Here is an 18219-nt window from a genome sequence, read left to right as displayed (position 1 = left end):
GGATAGCTGCCCTAAGCCTGGGGTGCGCAGCGGGCTACAGCACCACGCTCCCCGGGCTTCGGATGGCAGCAAGCTCCGGGGGCGATGGCGAGGTTGAGCGCAACCTCGCCATCGCTCCCGGACCTGTTCTGGGGGCTGAGGTCGGAGGAAACTCAGGCTATTTGGTTTGTAATGCTTTAATTGCCTGTTTTACTGCCTCTTTATTTGCCTTGTTTGGCAGCTGTTTCTTTTTCATAATTTCCTCTAATATTTCTTTTTTCTTTTTCTCTCACAATTTCCTTTTAAATGAGTTTTGTTGTATAAAGAGTCCTCTCATTACAGCCTTGCTTGCGTCCCAGACCATCTGTAATTTTGTTTGCCCTTGACTGTTTATTTCAAAATAATCCGTCAGGATCTTTTATGCTTTTTCAACAAATTTTTGATCATCTAATAAATCATCATTTAATCTCCTTCTAAAAGAGATTTGGCTTTCTTTTTGGAACTGTGCCTGGGGAATTTCTAACACTGATGATAACTAACATAAGCTTTCTGATTGGTCTGTGTAGAAGATGCCCCCCCCCCTTGACAACGTTGTAAATAGCTCATCCCCTGGTCATACTGAGTAGAAATGTAAGAGGCCATAAAACTTGATGAGGGTGCAAGGTTCTTTAACAGCCCTATTCCTTTAACAGGTCTTTGGGGAAATTGGCTCCATGGAGCACAGTTAAGAGAGACTTAGGGAACTATGTTGCAAGCCTCCTGACCCCCTCTTCAATTTCTCTCTCCTCTCTTAGTGCTTTTGATTAGACTAAATATCCCCTCCAGATATTTTGTGTATTGTGACTTCTTTCCTCCCCCCTTTTAAATGTTGTACCAATCTGCTTCATCTCCTTTATTTTACATCAGGTTTAATTTGGGGAGGTTGGCAGTGGGACAGGCTGTACTTTACTAAGGATTTTGGGATCCCGAGACAGAACGCCCCCCCCCCCCCCCGCCTTGCCGTTCACAGCATGATGGCAAAACAGATCATTTTCCTATCCTGCATTCACCTAGACACTTCACTTCTCAGCTTCTGTTGATCAATAAATCGCCTGCTTTTCCTCCCATGTAACCCATTCATTTCAGCTATTGAACCCAAGCTGCTGTTCTTTAGTGCTGTTTCTCCTTTATTCCCCCTCTCTTTCCCCCTCCCTCCCGATGAAAATGGTAAGAACGTATTTCTTTTCCTGCTATAAAGATGAAGTTATTTTATCTGTGCTGATGCTTTGATTTTTCTCTCTCTCTCTCTTCTCTGACACAGTAGGTAACCAGTTAGGGGCCCTGGAACATCAAAGGTAAGCAGTGGGCTATGTTTTATCTTTTATTGATCACTTCTAATCATTTATTCATCTGCCATCTATACTGACAGAGTCAGAGGTTGAGAATGTGGCAGAACTGCATAGACTCAATTTCTCATCTTCCCACATGTGCACCCCGCAAACCCCTTCCATGCTGAACTTATTTGCTTGCATTTCTAGATATTGCATGTCTTGGGAAAGGAATGAGGGGCATGTATGGCATGGGTAGCACATAAAGGAAGGTCTGCATTTAATTAAACATTGTGTCTTGAGCTAAGATCCACAGAGCTGCTTAGGATAGCCAAATGGAATTTGGGAAACTCCCACGAAAAACTTGGAATGACAAAATCCTTGTGCCAGCTGAGCACAGTAACAGAAGCGTCTGAATACTTGATAGTGTTTATTGAAAAATAGACTATGTACAAATACAGAATCCTTTAGCTTTGTTCTTCCCACCACCTTGCTGTTCTCTCACTGCTGATTTCAAGCTCCTGCAATCACCTCCTTGCAAAACACCTGAATTCCAAATGCCTGAAAACCACACAAAATCTGAGTGCAAATTTCTTTTATAGTAACTCACCTCCAATGTCCTAGACATAAGAACAGGTGCATTGGCCCTGAAGCAAATACTCCAATTAACTGTTGCTGAATGTGCAAATTAATGACAGCTTAGTCTATCTAGCTCAGTATAGCCTTCTGTAACTGGCAGCAGCTTTTGCAGGTTTGAGGCCAAGAGACATCACCTGTCCTCCCTGGAGATGCTTTCAAAGATTAAGCTTGAGGCTCTGCTGTTGGTTTTTGGCATTTTGGTTAAAGGGGAAAATAGAACAAGGTAAAATAAAAGAATTCCTGGATGTCTAGATCCAGGTTTGGGGCAAGTACTCATTGGTGAGAGAGCCCCTGCAGAGATTTAAAATAACGTTGAAATAAAGGCTGTTATACTGTTAAAATATCTCCTCCTAAGTCACTTCCTAAGCTACCCACTTCCCTTAGGCTAGAAAGAGGCCACACGTTTGGTAATTTGAAAATAGTTTACTTATACTCTCCTCAAAGGTCAGATTCATGTGCTTTTAAACACAGCAGCAAGAAAAGACAGACAGTACAACTTAGTTCCAAAAAGTTTCTAAATTATTTGTATAGAAACACAAAAATGGCTTGCTGAAGCCACAGTCTAAGCTTGGAGCATCCAGTACAGACATCCTTACTGTTCAGGTTCACATGGTAAAAAGATAAAAGTGAGAAGAGAACAATGTTCAATTCACTCTGTGTTTGAGGGAAAATCTGCAGCTCTCAAGCATTCATTTATATATGTTATTAGTAATTGGGGAATTCCCTCCACACAGAGGCCTGTCTAGTGTTATGATGAAAGAATTGGGAGGGGGGTTCGGGGAGCCACTTGATACCCATTTATTAGATTTCCTCTACTCTCAGTCAGCGGTGGACCGTTCCCCACCTGCGTCTGAGGCATATGTGTGCAGGGCACACCGTGGGGGCAAGGCCATGGGTTGGGCTCACCACCGAAACAACCCCTGCCCACTGCTGCAAAGTGGGGAACACGCATGGCACCCTGCAAGCGCAGCAACACTTTGCAAGACTCATATAAACGAGGCTGGGCTCGCGGGGCACCGCAAGCAGGTGTGTGCCCTGGCTCCTGCGAGCCCAGCACTGCGTTTGCGAGTGGTGCTGGGCTTGCAGTGAGGGCGCTGTGAGTTGCTGTGACATTCTTACAGCTGACAAGGATGCAACAGGCATGCTATGGCACTGCTCGCAGGGGTCAGGGCACATGTCTGTTGCATCCTTCTCAGCCACTCCCCCAGTTGGAGGGCATTGTGAGTAGGATTCAACAGTTCACAGCACGCTCACAAAAGCAGTGCTGGGCTTGCAGGGGCCAGGGCGCACAACTGTTGCATCCTTCTTAACTGTCCTCCAACTGGAGGGCACTGAGAAGGAAGCAACAGCTTATGACTGGGTAGGGTGACATGCTGCATGTCCCCCCCTGTCTTTCATCACTGTGTTTTAATTCAACTTCTAAAACACTCAGAAAAACCCAAGTACTGTATCAGTAAAGGTGAAAAAACACACCCAAAATCTCACAAAAGCTGAAACTAAACTGTAGGAAGAACTTTCTGGAGGACTTCCAGAGCAGCACGCCAGAGAGACGGGCGGAGATCCGCGCTCCTGCAATCTCAAGGCAGACCTGGTGCCAGAGAGAGGGAAACGAGGGACTAGGCGTAAGTCACCTCGACCTCAAGGGGGGGGGGGGAACCTGAGGGCGGAAGCCTAAGGCAGCTCAAAAGAAGAGGTTTCCCAATATTATAGAACAAAGAAAACTGATATAGAAAGACGTGGGGAAGACCTTTGCGCAAAGAGGCAAAACCACTCTCTGGTACAAACACCCCAATTCCCCGGCACAGCAGCGCTGAACTCTCCTATAAAAAGGAGACTGTTAAAAGCAAATTCCTCCCCGTAAAATAAGATTGAAAGAAAACAATTGAAAAACCTCTGCCTGTTCAGTGGAGGGAGGGGGAGCCAGGAAGAAACAGTTTGTGAAAGGAACTACAGAACTGAACAGACAACAGAGAAGGGGCCGTACTCCTCACGTGAAAACCCTCTGTTAATAATTGCACAAGGTGTTTTAAGAAAAGCGTGCCTAGATACACCAGACTGAGCAAAAATAAACGAACTGAAACTAGAAATTAGAAGAAACTAGAAGAGTAAACTACTGGAGGACTTTATAATGGACTAAAAACTGTAGCGAAAATAAATGACTAAAAAACAGACCCGCTGAGGAAAAATAACTTGACCCAGGACCGGACTCTGACCACGCCTCACGGTAACCTCCCGCCGGGACCAGCACAGTTTGCTCCCGCCACAAACGCACTCCCCCTTCGTTGGAGTGTGTTCCGGAAGAGCCAGAAGCCATGGCCGATCAGGCAGCTGTGTTGTTGGCATTGGCCCAGGAGAACCAGGCCTTGACTCACACCGTTCAGCAGCTCAGCAATGCGGTTACGGCGCTTTAACAGCAGTTGGACGCCTTACCGGTTCCTGGGGCTGATGCCCCAGTTTCTGGCAAGTACCCAGTGGCCCTGCCAGAGAAATTTGATGGATCCCCAGCCAGCTTTCCCATGTTCCTCGCCCAGATCAAGCTGTATATTCAGGGGCGAGCCTGGAATTTTTTACGCCTCACAGTAACCTCCCCCCAGGACCAGCACAAGCAGAAAGTGAAAATAACATGGGCATGAAAGAAATATTAGCAGCAATGGAAAGAATGGAGAAAAATCTAGGAGAAAAAATAACAGCTCTGGATGGAAATATAAGAATGCTTGACGGGAAAATGGGAAGTATGGGGGTGAAAATAGAAAAGAATTCGAAAGTGATAATGGACCTCTCAACCCAAGTGAACCAACTGACAGTAAACCACCAAAATTTAGATCAAACAGGCCAGGAGAGCAAAATAAAAGTACAGAAGCAGGACAAAAGTATGAAAAAAAGCTCGCAAGAACAAAGAGAAATGAAAAGACACCAAGAAAAAATTAAAGAAGAAATAGATGAACTGAAGAAGATACAGGAAGACTCTTGGGATTCCTTGGCCATCTTACAGATGAAACAAAAAGAAATGATTGTTCGCGTGCGCAGTGTCAAGGAAAATCAAGATGAAGACATATTGACAAAATTGACAAAGGCAATAGCAGAATGGCTGGGGGTTCAAGAGCAAGAGATGATATTGGACATTGAAAAAATATTTAGAATAAAGGTGGACAAGACCAAAACAAGGAAAGGACCTGGAGACTGTTTGATGTTTTTAAATTCAAGACTGCTTAGAGATAAACTACTATTGAAAGGCAGGACAGACCCACTCTGCATAGAAGGGAGCTATGTAGAATTTATGAGAGAGATCCCAACACGCTTGTTGAGGAGGAGGGACAATTATAGATTCATGACATCAGCGCTAAAGAAAAACAAAATAAGGTTTAAATGGGAATTCCCAGAGGGACTGTCATTTACATATAAAGACAGAAGGACTATAGACTATTATTGAATATAGACTATAAAATATTTACTGGAGTTCTTGCAAATAGAATGAAAACTCTGCTAAAAAGGGTAATTAAAAAAGATCAGGCAGGATTTTTGCCAGCCAGAGAAATAAAGGACAACACTAGAATAATTATAGACTTAATAGAATATGCCGAAATGAACCCAAGTAAAGAAATTTCAATGCTTTTGGTAGACGCTGAAAAGGCATTTGACAGTGTCTCTTGGAAATTTATGATCAAAAACTGTGAAAGTTTAAATTTAGGTAAAAGATTTATGACTGGAATTCAAGCAATCTACAAAAAAAGAGAGCCAAATTAATCCTAAACAACAAAATTACAGAAGAATTCGACATCGAGAGAGGGACGCGACAGGGATGTCCTTTATCCCCACCTCCTATTTATAATAATATTAGAAACCCTATTAATAGCTCTGAGAAGGATGAAGAAATAAAGGGCATATGTCTTGGTACACAGTGGTACAAAGTAAGAGCATTTGCAGACGATGTGATCATTACAACCGAAACACCAAAAGAAAGCATTAAAAAAGCATTCGAAAGAATGAAAGAATTTGGCGAAGTAGCAGGATTCAAATTGAACAAAGATAAATCGAAATTGATAACTAAAAATATAGGCGAGAACGGGGAAAAGGAATTAGAGGAAACAACAGGACTAAAAATAGAAAATAAAGTGAACTACTTAGGGATATGGATTACAAATAAAAATACAAATTTATTTAAGGATAATTATATCAAAAAATGGAAAGAAATTAAAGGAAGTATGGATAAATGGGGGAAACTAAAAGTATCATTAGGAGGAAGAATATCTATGATTAAAATGATGATACTCCCCAAAATTCTATTTTTATTCCAAATGATTCCAATTGTAATAGGAACTAAATATTTTATAAGCTGGCAAAGAGATCTTGCAAATTTTATATGGCAGGGGGGAAAGGCAAGGATGAAATTAGAAGTAATGACGGGCCCAAAGGAAAGTGGAGGATTCACAGTGCCAGATTTAAGAAAGTATTTTGAGGCAGCGTGTTGGTGTTGGATAAAAAAATGGATATTATTAAAAGATAATGAAGTCCTAACACTAGAGGGCTGGGACAAAATATACGGCTGGCACGGCTATTTATTCTATGACAAAAAAGAACAACATAAAAAGTAAGAAAGGCTCTATTGGATGTCTGGGAAAGAACAAAAGGAAAAATTATTGAGAAAACTCCCCAATGGGTTTCGCCAGTGGAAGCAACCACAACATTAAAGAGTAATGTAAAAGAGACTTGGCCAACATATAGGGAAATATTAGAGGATGCAGGCGGAAATATTAAATTAAAAACTTACGAACAATTACAAACATCTGGAATAAATTGGTTACAATATTATCAATTAAAAGCAACATATGAAAAAGACATAAAAGGGGGGGGGGGTGAAAATAAAACCTCAAAATTAGAAAAGGAAATATTGCAAAGCGATCAAAAAATACTTGCAAAAATGTATAGATTATTAATGAAAACCACCTTAGAACAAGAGACGAAAGGGGAAAACATGTTAAAATGGGAGCACGATTTGGGATATGAGATAGATCTGGAAAGATGGAAAACTTTTTGGGAGGAAAACAAAAATTTTACTGCGTGTGATTTATTAAGGGAGAATTTCAGGAAAATTCACCACAGATGGTACCTAACCCCTGACAGATTGTCAAAAATCAAGGAACAACGACAAATGTTGGAAATGTAACGGAACAAAGGGTACGTTATACCACATGTGGTGGACTTGCTCAAAGATTAAAACCTTTTGGGACATGATCCATGATGAAATAAAAAAATTGATAAAGACATCACACACAAAAAAGGCAGAGGCATATCTATTAGGAATTCTAGATAAAGATATCCCAAAAGATAAAACTAATTTATTTCTATACGCGACAACAGCGGCAAGAATTTTGATTGCTAGCTACTGGAAAGAAGACAGCAGCCCAACAAAAAGAGAATGGTTGGGGAAACTTTGCGAGTACCTGGAATTAGCAAAATTGACAGATATAATAAGGAGAAAATCCAAAACTATGGTTATGAAGCAATGGGAGTTCTTAAATGATTATTTACAAAACCAGGGCTCAACTACAAAAATCTGGTTGTGTTTAGAATAATCTTGTGCGTAATATAAAAAATACAAAGTGAGACATTAAGGAAATCCAAAGGGAAAATATGAAGAACAGAGGTTCTGACGAACGGATTATTAAAAACGCGTGAGGTAAACGGTGGAAGTCTCTCTCTTTTTTTTTTTAAGGTAGGTAAGGACAAGATGAAATTATACAATTGAATATAAATATAGATGGGAAACGGCTATGTATTGTGAGTACTTATCTACTTTTAAAAATTTTCACTTATGATCTTCTTCTCTTACTTCTTTGTTCTTTGTTCTTTTTTCTGATATTTTATCTTTCACTGCTTTATTGTGAATAGCATTTTATAGAGGTATAAATAACTGTAAATATGAAAAGAGACAAAATATTCTCTTAAGTTATTTTCCTTGGTTAGATGTATTTTCTTTTTCTTTTGTATTTTCTTTTGTTGTGAATATGTATGTTTTCTAATTTGTATTTAATAAAAATATTAATTAATTTTTTAAATTTTTTTTAAAGGAAGAACTTTCTGACAGTAGGAGCAGTTCAGCAGTGGAACTGCTCAGAACACCTCAGAAGGTGGTCTCCTCTTCATTGGAGATTTTTTAAAAGCAGAGCTTTGATGGCTATCTGTCATGGATGCTTTAGTTGTGATTCCTGCATTGCAGGGGGTTGGACTACATGACCCTTGAGGTTCCTTCTGCTGGAATTGTTATGGTGTGCCAATTTCCATAAAAACAACAGCTACTTGATTGATCAGGCCCGGCACACAGCTTCCAGCATGCGGAGACCCAGGTTGGAGTAGTGATAAATCACAGGACAACTGATCTTCAGACAGACCTACCGTCAGGCAAATTAAGATGTTAAACTGTTATAGTTATATACAGGAGTCCATTAGCAGCAGTCAGAGCCCTGGCTGTGGTCCATACACTTGAATCCCAGCAGACAGTCATGAGTCCATCCTGGAGAGTCAATGCACAGCAAAAACAAAGCTGCTTTTATAGACCCGACACTCATTTCCTATGCGTCTGTATGTCCGGTGATCTCACTATCCTGCCTTGAACACCTGTGTTCTGAGAAGGAATGAAATTAACCCCTAATACCTTCCAACTCTACAATTCTATGATTCATGAAAATTAGTACAAAGGAGTGTTAGGAAGCTGCCTTATATTGAATCAGAACATTGGTCCATCTAGCTCAGTATTGCGTACTCTGACTGGCAGCAGCTCTCCAGGGTTTCAGGCAGGGACTCTTTCCCAGCCCAACCTGGAGACACCAGGGATTGAACTTGGGATTTTCTGCATGGAAGGTGAATGCTTTAGCACTGCACCATGGATCCTTTGGAGAAGGTCTGTGGCTCAGTTGTAGATCAGCTTTGTATGCAGAAGGTCCCAGTTTCAATCCTTGCTGGCATCTCACAGTGTGGCTTGGAAAAGCCTTCTGTCTAAAACCCCAGAGAGCTGCTGTCAGTCACTGCAGACAATACTTAACTAGATGGATTCAGTAAGTATCAGGCAGCTTCTAGGTCTGGGTGATATCTCACCCCAAACAGGTTTGAAGTCCATATTGTGATAACAATTCCATACTTTTTGACCTGGCAATATACAGTGGTGCCCCACAAGACGAATGCCTCGCAAGACGGAAAACCCGCTAGACGAAAGGGTTTTCCGTTTTGGAGGTGCTTCGCAGGACGAATTTCTCTATGGGCTTGCTTCGCAAGACGAAAATGTCTTGCGATTCCTGGGGTTTTTTTTCCGCTCCCCACCCCCTTTTTCTAAGGCACTAAGCTGCTAATAGCCTTTTAGCAGCTAATCCGCTAATCCCTTAAGCCTTTAATAGCCGCTAATAGCCGCTAAACCGCTAATAGCGCTAATCCGCTAATGGACTTGCTTCGCAAGACGAAAAAACCGCTAGACGAAGAGACTCACGGAACGGATTTTTTTCGTCTTGCGAGGCACCACTGTATTGCAACATCGTGATATATCAGTATATCGCAGCGTTTAGCTGCTGATGTAACACAATGCTGAAAACCAGATATCACTCAGTCCAAGCAGCTTCCTGTGTTCCTACCAGCCTCTGAATGACCTTTCTTGCCCACCCTTCACTGCACATCACAGTGTGGTATTAATGAAGGCTGCACAAGCTCCTAATCCCTACCAAGTTTCTCTGCCTGCAGTGCGGGTAGGGCTGCCTCCAAGGGTGCTTTAAGCTTGTTTCACTTTTAAAATATTCTTTTTAATGTATTGAAATAACTATTTATTCCATTTCTATCCCACCTTTCATCTGTTCATGATCCCTGGGTGGGTTAAGAACGTAAAGCATAGTGACAGAGAAAATACAAGATCTGGTAAAATTGAACTGAGAATCATAGAATCTTAGAGCTGGAAGCGACCCAAGGATCATCTAGTCCAACCCCCCGCAATGCAGGAATCTCAGCTAAAGCATCCATGACAGATGGCCATACAGCCTCTGCTTTAAAACCTCCCAAGAAAGGAGAGTCCACCACCTCTCATGGGAGTCTGTTCCACTGCTGAACATCTCTTACTGTCAAAGTTCTTCAGATGTTTAGTTGGAATCTCCTTTCTTGTAACTTGAAGTCATTGGTTCGAGTCCTACCCTCCTCCAGAGCAGGAGAAAACAAGCATGCTCCCTTTTCCATGTGACAGCTCTTAAGATATTTGAATATGGCTATCATATCTACTCTCAGCCTCTTTTCCAGGCTAAACATACCCAGCTCCTTCAAGCGCTCCTTGTAAGGCTTCGTTTCTAGACCCTTGATCATCCTAGTTGCCCTCCTCTGCACATATTCCAGCTTGTCAACAAGCTTCTTAAAATGTGGTGCCCAGAATTGGACACAGTATTCCAGGTGTGGTCTGACCAAAGCAGAATAGAGTGGTACTATTACTTCCCTTGATCTGGACACTATACTTCTGTTGATGCAGCCTAGACCAGCATTCGCTTTCTTTGCTGCTGCATCACACTGCTGACTCATGTTAAGCTTGTGGTCCACCACGTCCCCTAGATCCTTTTCACATGTACTGCTAGTAAGCCAGGTGTCTCCCATCCTATATTTGTTCACCTGGTTCTTCCTGTCTAAATGCAGAACCTTACATTTGTCCCTATTGAAATTCATTTTGTTGGCCTGGGCCCAGTTCTCCAATCTGTTGAGGTCATTTTGAATTCTGATTCTGCCTTCTGCGGCATTAGCTACCCCTCCCAGTTTGGTGTCATCTGCAAATTTGATGAGCATCCCCTCAATTCCCTCGTCCAAGTCCTTTATAAAGAAATTGAACAACAATGGGCCCAGGACAGAACCCTGTGGCACCACAGTTATCACTTTTCAGGATGACGAGGAACCATTAATGAGTACTCTTTGGGTTTGGTCAGTCAACCACCTAACAATTCCACCTTACAGTAACCTCGTACAACCCACATTTTACCAGCTTCCTCACGAGAATATCATGGGGGACTTCGTCAAAAGTCTTACTGAAATCAAGATACACAATGTCCACAGCATTTCCCTGACCCACCAAGTTTGCAATTCCATCAAAAAAAGAAATCAGATTGGTCTGGCATGACTTATTTTTGAGAAACCCATGCTGGGTCTCAGTAATCACAGTGTTTTTTCAGATGATTTAGGACAAATCTGATGCGCTGAATCAAAAAATCACATTGGTTTTGCTCAATCAGGTCAAGTTTTTGAGCTATGGCCACATGTCGGGTTTTTTACGTTTTTGTTCACATGTACGCTTGTGTGGAGCATTTTCGAAGAAGTTGGTGGGGGTAAAATGCCATGTCGAATAATTGCTTTGATTGGAAATGATTATTTTAATGACAAGAAGTATTCAGGTCCGATAGTTCTGGGTGATTATGTCGAAAAGGGATCAGTTTGAAGTCATAAAACCTTGAAATCTTCCATAAATTGGTGCACAAGTTTCATAAGGCGTGCTTACCATGCTTATTTTGGTATTAAACTTGGTGACCAGGATAAAGCTCGGGCGCCACACATGGTGTGCAAGGCATGCACCGAGACTCTAGGTGGGTGGACCAATGGCAAGAGGAGTCTGAACTTTGGAATTCCCATGGTTTGGAGGGAGCCGACAAACCATGTCACTGACTGCTACTTCTGTGCTGTTGATGTGATCTGGGATCAACAGAAAGAACCGGAGCAGCCTCAAGTATCCTGATCTTCAATCAGCACGTCGTCCTGTAGCTCATTGTGATGAAATTCCAGTGCCTATCTTCGGAGAACTTCCTGACATTAGTGACAAAGATGCCTCCAGTGTTGAAGGACATGAAGAGGAATAAGTGGTTCTTGAAGATGATGTTCCACATCCATTTTCCCAAAAGGAGTTGAATGATCTAGTTCGCGACCTCAGCTTGTCAAAGGACTCTGCCAAACTGTTGGCATCCAGATTGAAGGAAAAAAACCTCCTCTCTGACTTTGCTCACATCAGCTTCTTCGCAACAGGCATCAAGAGTACCTCCGGTTTTTCTCGGAAGAGAAGGACTTGGTGTACTGTGCAGATATTGTGCAGCTTCTGCTCAAGCTTGGAGTGCCACAGTACGAACCCAAAGATTGGAGACTGTTCATTGACAGCAGCAAGCGATCACTGAAATGTGTTCTGCTACACAACGGCAACCAGTTTGCCTCTATACCCCTGGCTCACTCGAGTACACTGAAGGAGAACTATGAAGCAGTGAAGTATGTGCTGGAGAAAATTGGTTATGATCAGCATAAGTGGTTTATTTGTGTTGACCTGAAGATGGTGAGCTTTTTGTTGGGACAACAGTCTGGCTTCACCAAGTACCCATGTTTTCTGTGCATGTGGGATAGTAGGGACCGTGCTCACCATTACACGAAGAAGGACTGGCCTGTGCGGGAGGAATTGGTGCCTTGCAGAAAAAGGAATGTCATCAACGACCCTCTGGTGGACAGAGACAGAATACTCTTCCCACCGCTGCACATCAAGCTCGGCTTAATCAAGCAGTTCACCAAGGCTCTGGACAAGGATGGTGACTGCTTCACTTACTTGTGCCAGGCTTTTCCAGGATTGACCATGGAGAAGTTGAAAGCTGGCATCTTTGACGGTCCTCAGATCTGTCAGCTCATCAGAGATCCAGAGTTCGGAAACTCAATGAACGAAGTGGAACTGGAAGCGTGGAAGGCATTTGTTCTGGTAGTGAAGAACTTTCTTGGCAACAATAAGGCCAGAAACTACGCAGAACTTGTCAACAACATGCTGACTGCTTTCAGAAACCTGGGCTGCAACATGAGCGTCAAGATGCACTACCTATTTTCACATATGGACTGGTTTCCTGAGAACCTGGGTTCCATAAGTGACGAGCAGGGGGAGAGATTCCATCAGGACATGAAAGAGATGGAGACCAGGTATCAGGGTCGCTGGGATGCAGTCATGATGGCTGACTACTGTTGGACTCTGAAGAGAGACCTCCCTGCCACTGAGCATTCCAGGAGTTCCAAGAAACGGAAGTTCAAGCCCTGAAGTTTGAAAAATGGTGAAGCAACATGCAATTTACGTGTACTTACCTTTATCAATGCCCACCATTCAGTTTACAGAAATCGATGTTTCTATCAGGTAATCAATATATGTTGTTGGAAAAACAGCTTTTTCTCTTAAAAACATATTTAGGATGATACGTGTTGACAAAAATCAGCTGATAATGCCACAAAAATGTAATCGATTTTGTCACAAGATCTGATTTTTTTCAAATCAACATAGCACAAAAACCTGACCTGATGGAGAGAAACGGATGCCATTTCCTGATTCAGCAGTGCAAAAATACCCTAAATCAATTGTAGAAATCTAGACAACATTCAAAAAGTAAAAAATTGTTGCCCAGTGTTTTCTGTTCTAGGATGTCAAGCTCACTGGTTGGTAGGTACCTGGGTCTTCCTTTTTGAAGATGGAGACAACATTAGCCCTTCTCCAGTCTGTAGGGACCTCGCCTGTTCTCCAAGACTTCTCAAAGATCATAGACAAAGGCTCTGAAATTACATCCACAAGCCCCTTTAGTATCCTTGGATGCAGGTCATCAGGCCAAGGAGAATTAATTTAAAGTAGCTAGGTGTTCCATTACTACCTCTTTTCCTATCTTGGGCTGCAGCTCCCTCCTTACATCATTTATTCTGTTATCCACAGGCTGGGCACCGCTTTCCTCTTGGCTGAAGACAGGCAAAGTAGGCGTCGAGCAGTTTCACCTTTTCTCTGTCACCCAATAGCATTTCTCCATCTTCCCCACACAGAGGACCTACCACTTGCTTGTTCTTCCTCTTACTTTGGACATAGTCAAAGAAACCTTTATTATTTCTAACCTCTCTTGCAAGCCTGAGCTCATCCTGAGCTTTAGCCAGCCTGATTTTCCTCCTGCAACTGTTGGCTACTCATGTATACTCCTCCTTTGTGATTTACCCTTCCATTTCTTATACATGCCCTTTTTAACTCTCAGCTCATCAGTAAGCTCCTTATCACTTTACTTAGATGCATCCCCACTTTTCTTTCTTATTCGTATTGTCTGCATTTGGGCCTTCAATATTTGTCCTTTTAAATACCAGTATCCTTTATTAGGCATAGCAAACCACACATTATCAAACAGACACCATATGCAAAATGTGTCAAATATGAGCTCAACATAACAAGGTTTGTCCCAGACAGATCTTTAACTCCAGAGAAAATCAATTTGCATGAATAATACAATACAACACTACCACATACCGATCAATTAAGAACCACTAAATCTCTTTATAATGGCCCAGTCTTTCTACATGGCCAGCACTCAAAAATCCAGCCACTATTAAAGTAATTTGATCATTCCTGTCAGAGAGCAGGTCCTGAACCGTTGGTAGCATAGAACTGAGCCTGTTGAGTTGCAAGTCCTCTAGTAATTGTCTTCTGGCATAAATGCCAAAATCACAGGAAAAGAAAATACTGTATGCTCCAAAGTATCAGGTTCCTGTTTACTACATTTGCAGAGGTGCTCTGATTCTGGGAGAGCTAAATATCTTCCTCTTACTATCATCAAGGGAAACATATTAAATCTGGCTAACATAAACAGCCTGCACAATTCATGATTCTTCAGATTTGTCATGTATCCCTTTTGAAAATCTCTACACAAAGGGAGATTTAAATAGAGAGGAGAGCAAGTGCTGTGCTTTGCAACCTCAAGAGTGGAAACAACACTTTTCTCTGTAAAATTCTTCCTGATAATTTCCCAAGTATATTTGGGGTCAGAATTTTCAAAGTCAGTTAGATTAAGCTCTATCAAGTTCAATTTTCTCCTACAAATTTTATCCTAGCGCACCGGCAGCCACCCTGTCAGGCCTACTGGAGGCAGTGGCCGGCTGGGCCTTGGAGTTCCCTAACTTATTGGTATTGGGGGACTTCAACATCCATGCTGATGCCACTCCCTCCTCACAGGTTCTGGACCTGGTGTCTTCCATGGCGACACTAGGGCTCTCCCAGTTTGTTTCGGGCCCCACACATCAAGCAGGCCACACGCTGGATTTGATCTTTGGCGTCGGTATAGATGTGATCATGTCTCCTTTCATGAAGGTGCCATGGTCTGATCACTACGCTCTGAAAGCCAAGATTGACTTTCCATCCCCACCCTGCTTAGGTGGCGAGCCGATTTGGGCTCGCCCGCAGAGGCTGATGGACTCTGATAGATTCCGTCAAGCCTTGTGGGACCTTGCTCCCCCTGGCGACTCATTGACTGAGCTTAATAATAATAATAATAATAATAATAATAATTTATTGTTTGTACCCCGCCCATCTGGCTGGGTTTCCCCAGCCACTCTGGGCGGCTTCCAACAAAGATGAAAAATACACAAAAATGTCACATATTAAAAACTTCCCTGAACAGGGCTGCCTTCAGATGTCTTCTGAATGTCAGGTAGTTGTTTATCGCTTTGACATCTGATGGGAGGGCGTTCCACAGGGCGGGCGCCACTACCGAGAAGGCCCTCTGCCTAGTTCCCTGTAACTTGGCCTCTCGCAGTGAGGGAACCGCCAGAAGGCCCTCAGAGCTGGACTTCAGTGTCCGGGCAGAATGATGAGGGTGGAGACGCTCCTTTAGATATACTGGACCGAGGCCGTTTAGGGCTTTAAAGGTCAGCACCAACACTTTGAATTGTGCTCGGAAACGTACTGGGAGCCAATGTAGGTCTTTCAAGACTGGTGTTATATGGTCTCGGCGGCCGCTCCCAGATACCAGTCTAGCTGCCGCATTCTGGATTAGTTGTAGTTTCTGGGTCACCTTCAAAGGTAGCCCCACGTAGAGCGCATTGCAGTAGTCCAAGCGGGAGATAACCAGAGCATGCACCACTCTGGTGAGACAGATTGTGGGCTGGTAGGGTCTCAGCTGGCATACCAGGTGAAGCTAGTAGACAGCTGCCCTGGATACAGATTTGACCTGTGCCTCCATGGACAGCTGTGAGTCCAAAATGACTCCCAGGCTGCGCACCTGGTCCTTCAGGGGCACAGTTACCCCATTCAGGACCAGGGAATCCTCCACACCTGCCCCTCTCCTGTCCCCCCAAAACAGTACTTCTGTCTTGTCAGGATTCAACCTCAATCTGTTAGCCGCCATCCATCCTCCAACCGCCTCCAGACACTCACACAGGACCTTCACCGCCTTCACTGGTTCTGATTTAAAAGAGAGGTAGAGCTGGGTATCATCCGCATACTGATGAGGGCTGGAATATCCAGCTCCTGGCAGCCATCAATGAGATCGCACCTAAGTGCCCTTTGCGACCCTGCAGAAACCGGGCTCCCTGGTTTACCGAGGAGCTCTGAAAAATGAAGCGGGACCTCAGACGGCTAGACAGAGCTTCAAGAACATCTTACAGGGTTTTTATGAAAACCTACGAGATGGCAGTGAAGGCCGCTAAGAAGTCTTACTTCTCGGCCTCCATTGCATCCGCTAGCTCTTGCCTGCTGCAATTATTTAGTATAATTAGGTCTTTAACGTCCCTGGAGGGACAGCCAAATTTAAATAACAATTTGACACACAGCTGTGAGGCATTTGCGAGCTTTTTTGCGGAGAACGTCCTGTTGCTCCACCGTGACCTCCCTGCCAATTTGGATACAATAACGGAACTGGAGGCCCCTCGAATGTCCTCGGGTCCAGTATTGGACCACTTTGACCAGATATCCCCAGCCGATGTGGACAGACTCCTCTGAGCTTGACCCATGCCCGTCCTGGCTGATTAGAGCATGTCCAGACGAGGTGCGGGTCCCCCTAGGGGATATCATCAATTTGTCCCTTGGCACCGAGACATTCCCAGGGGAAGTGGAGGAGGCAGTGGTGCGCCCGCTCTTAAAGAAAACATCATTAGATCCTTTAGATCTATCCAATTACCGCCCGGTTTCGACTCTTCCGTTCCTGGGTAAGGTGATTGAGAAAGCGGTTGCTGAACAACTTGGTGGGTTTCTGGATGAAACATCGGCTCTGGATCCATTCCAATCCGGCTTTCGCTCTGGTCATGGGACGGCCCTAACAGATGATCTCCGTAGGAAGCTGGATCGAGGCGGGTCGGGGCTGCTGATTCTTTTAGATCTGTCAGCAGCCTTCAACATGGTCGATGTGGGGATCCAAGGCACAGTACTTCAATGGCTGCACTTGTTTCTCTCTGGTCAGGGACAGAGGATGGCACTTGGGGGGGAACTGTCGCACCACTCCTTGGTGTGTGGAGTGCCGCAGGGTGCGATACTCTCCCCGATGCTTTTCAACATCTTTATGCGCCCCCTTGCCCAGCTTGTCTGGAGTTTTGGGTTGGGCTGCCATCAGTATGCTGATGATACCCAACTCTATCTGTTGATGGATGGCCATCCTGACTCGGCCCCAGACACACTTATCAGATGTTTGGAAGCTGTGGCTGGATGGTTATGTGGGAGCCGGTTGAAGTTAAATCCTTCAAGGACAGAGGTCCTCTGGCTGGGACGGGATGATACGGGATTGAGGGGGCAATTCCCATCTCTTGCGGTGGTGCAATTAGTGCCAGCACCGTCCCTTAAGAGTTTGGGTGTAATCTTCGACACCTCCCTTTCCATGGAGGCGCAGATTGCAACTATAACAAAGGCGGCATTTTTTCATCTCTGCCAAGCTAAGCAGTTGGCTCCTTATCTCTCTCGCCCTGACCTAGCCACTGTGATCCATGCGACGGTCACCTCCAGACTGGATTATTGTAACTCGCTCTACGTGGGGCTGCCCTTGCATCTGACCCAGAAACTCCAGCGGGTGCAGAATGCCGTGGCGAGACTCCTTATGGGGTCCTCGCTGTGGGATCACATTCACCCAGTGCTATACCAGCTGCACTGGCTCCCGGTGGAGTACAGGATCAGGTTTAAGATGCTGGTTTTAACCTTTAAAGCCCTATACGGCCTAGGACCCTCGTACCTATGGGATTGCCTCTCCTGGTACGTCCCACGGAGGAACTTACAGTCTTCAAACAAAAACATCTTGAAGGTCTCGGGCCACAGAGAGGTTAGGCTGGCCTCAACCAGAGCCAGGGCTTTTTCAGCTGTGGCTCCAATCTGGTGGAACGCTCTGTCACAAGAGACTAGGGCCCTGCGGGACTTGACATCTTTCCGCAGGGCCTGCAAGACAGAGCTGTTCCACCAGGCCTTTGGCCAAGGCACAGCCTGACCCCATCCTTTGGCAATCCTCCCAGAACTCTAGCCCAATGGTTGCCATCAATTTGATTTGAACTGATTTTGGAATGC

General features: G+C 44.0%; 1 protein-coding gene across 5 annotated transcripts in view; it reads left to right on the top strand.

Moving 5' to 3' along the window:
- The window catches only part of LOC310668837 (far upstream element-binding protein 3-like), a 340163-nt gene that overhangs the window by 110181 nt on the left and 211763 nt on the right, over positions 1–18219 (top strand). For 4 of the 5 annotated variants that reach the window (XM_083422169.1, XM_083422171.1, XM_083422173.1 and 1 more), the window contains exon 3: positions 1280–1313. In XM_083422169.1, the coding sequence (XP_083278295.1) occupies positions 1280–1313 (34 nt within the window). The remainder of the gene's footprint in view (positions 1–1279; positions 1314–18219) is intronic. The other variant, XM_083422170.1, reaches the window with a different exon arrangement.

Source organism: Podarcis tiliguerta (genome assembly GCF_965153285.1).
Source record: "Podarcis tiliguerta genome assembly, chromosome: W".
In the NCBI taxonomy this organism is placed as follows: domain Eukaryota; kingdom Metazoa; phylum Chordata; class Lepidosauria; order Squamata; family Lacertidae; genus Podarcis; species Podarcis tiliguerta.
The sequence above is the reverse complement of the archived record's forward strand: the minus strand, read 5'-3'. Positions and strand labels throughout refer to the sequence as shown.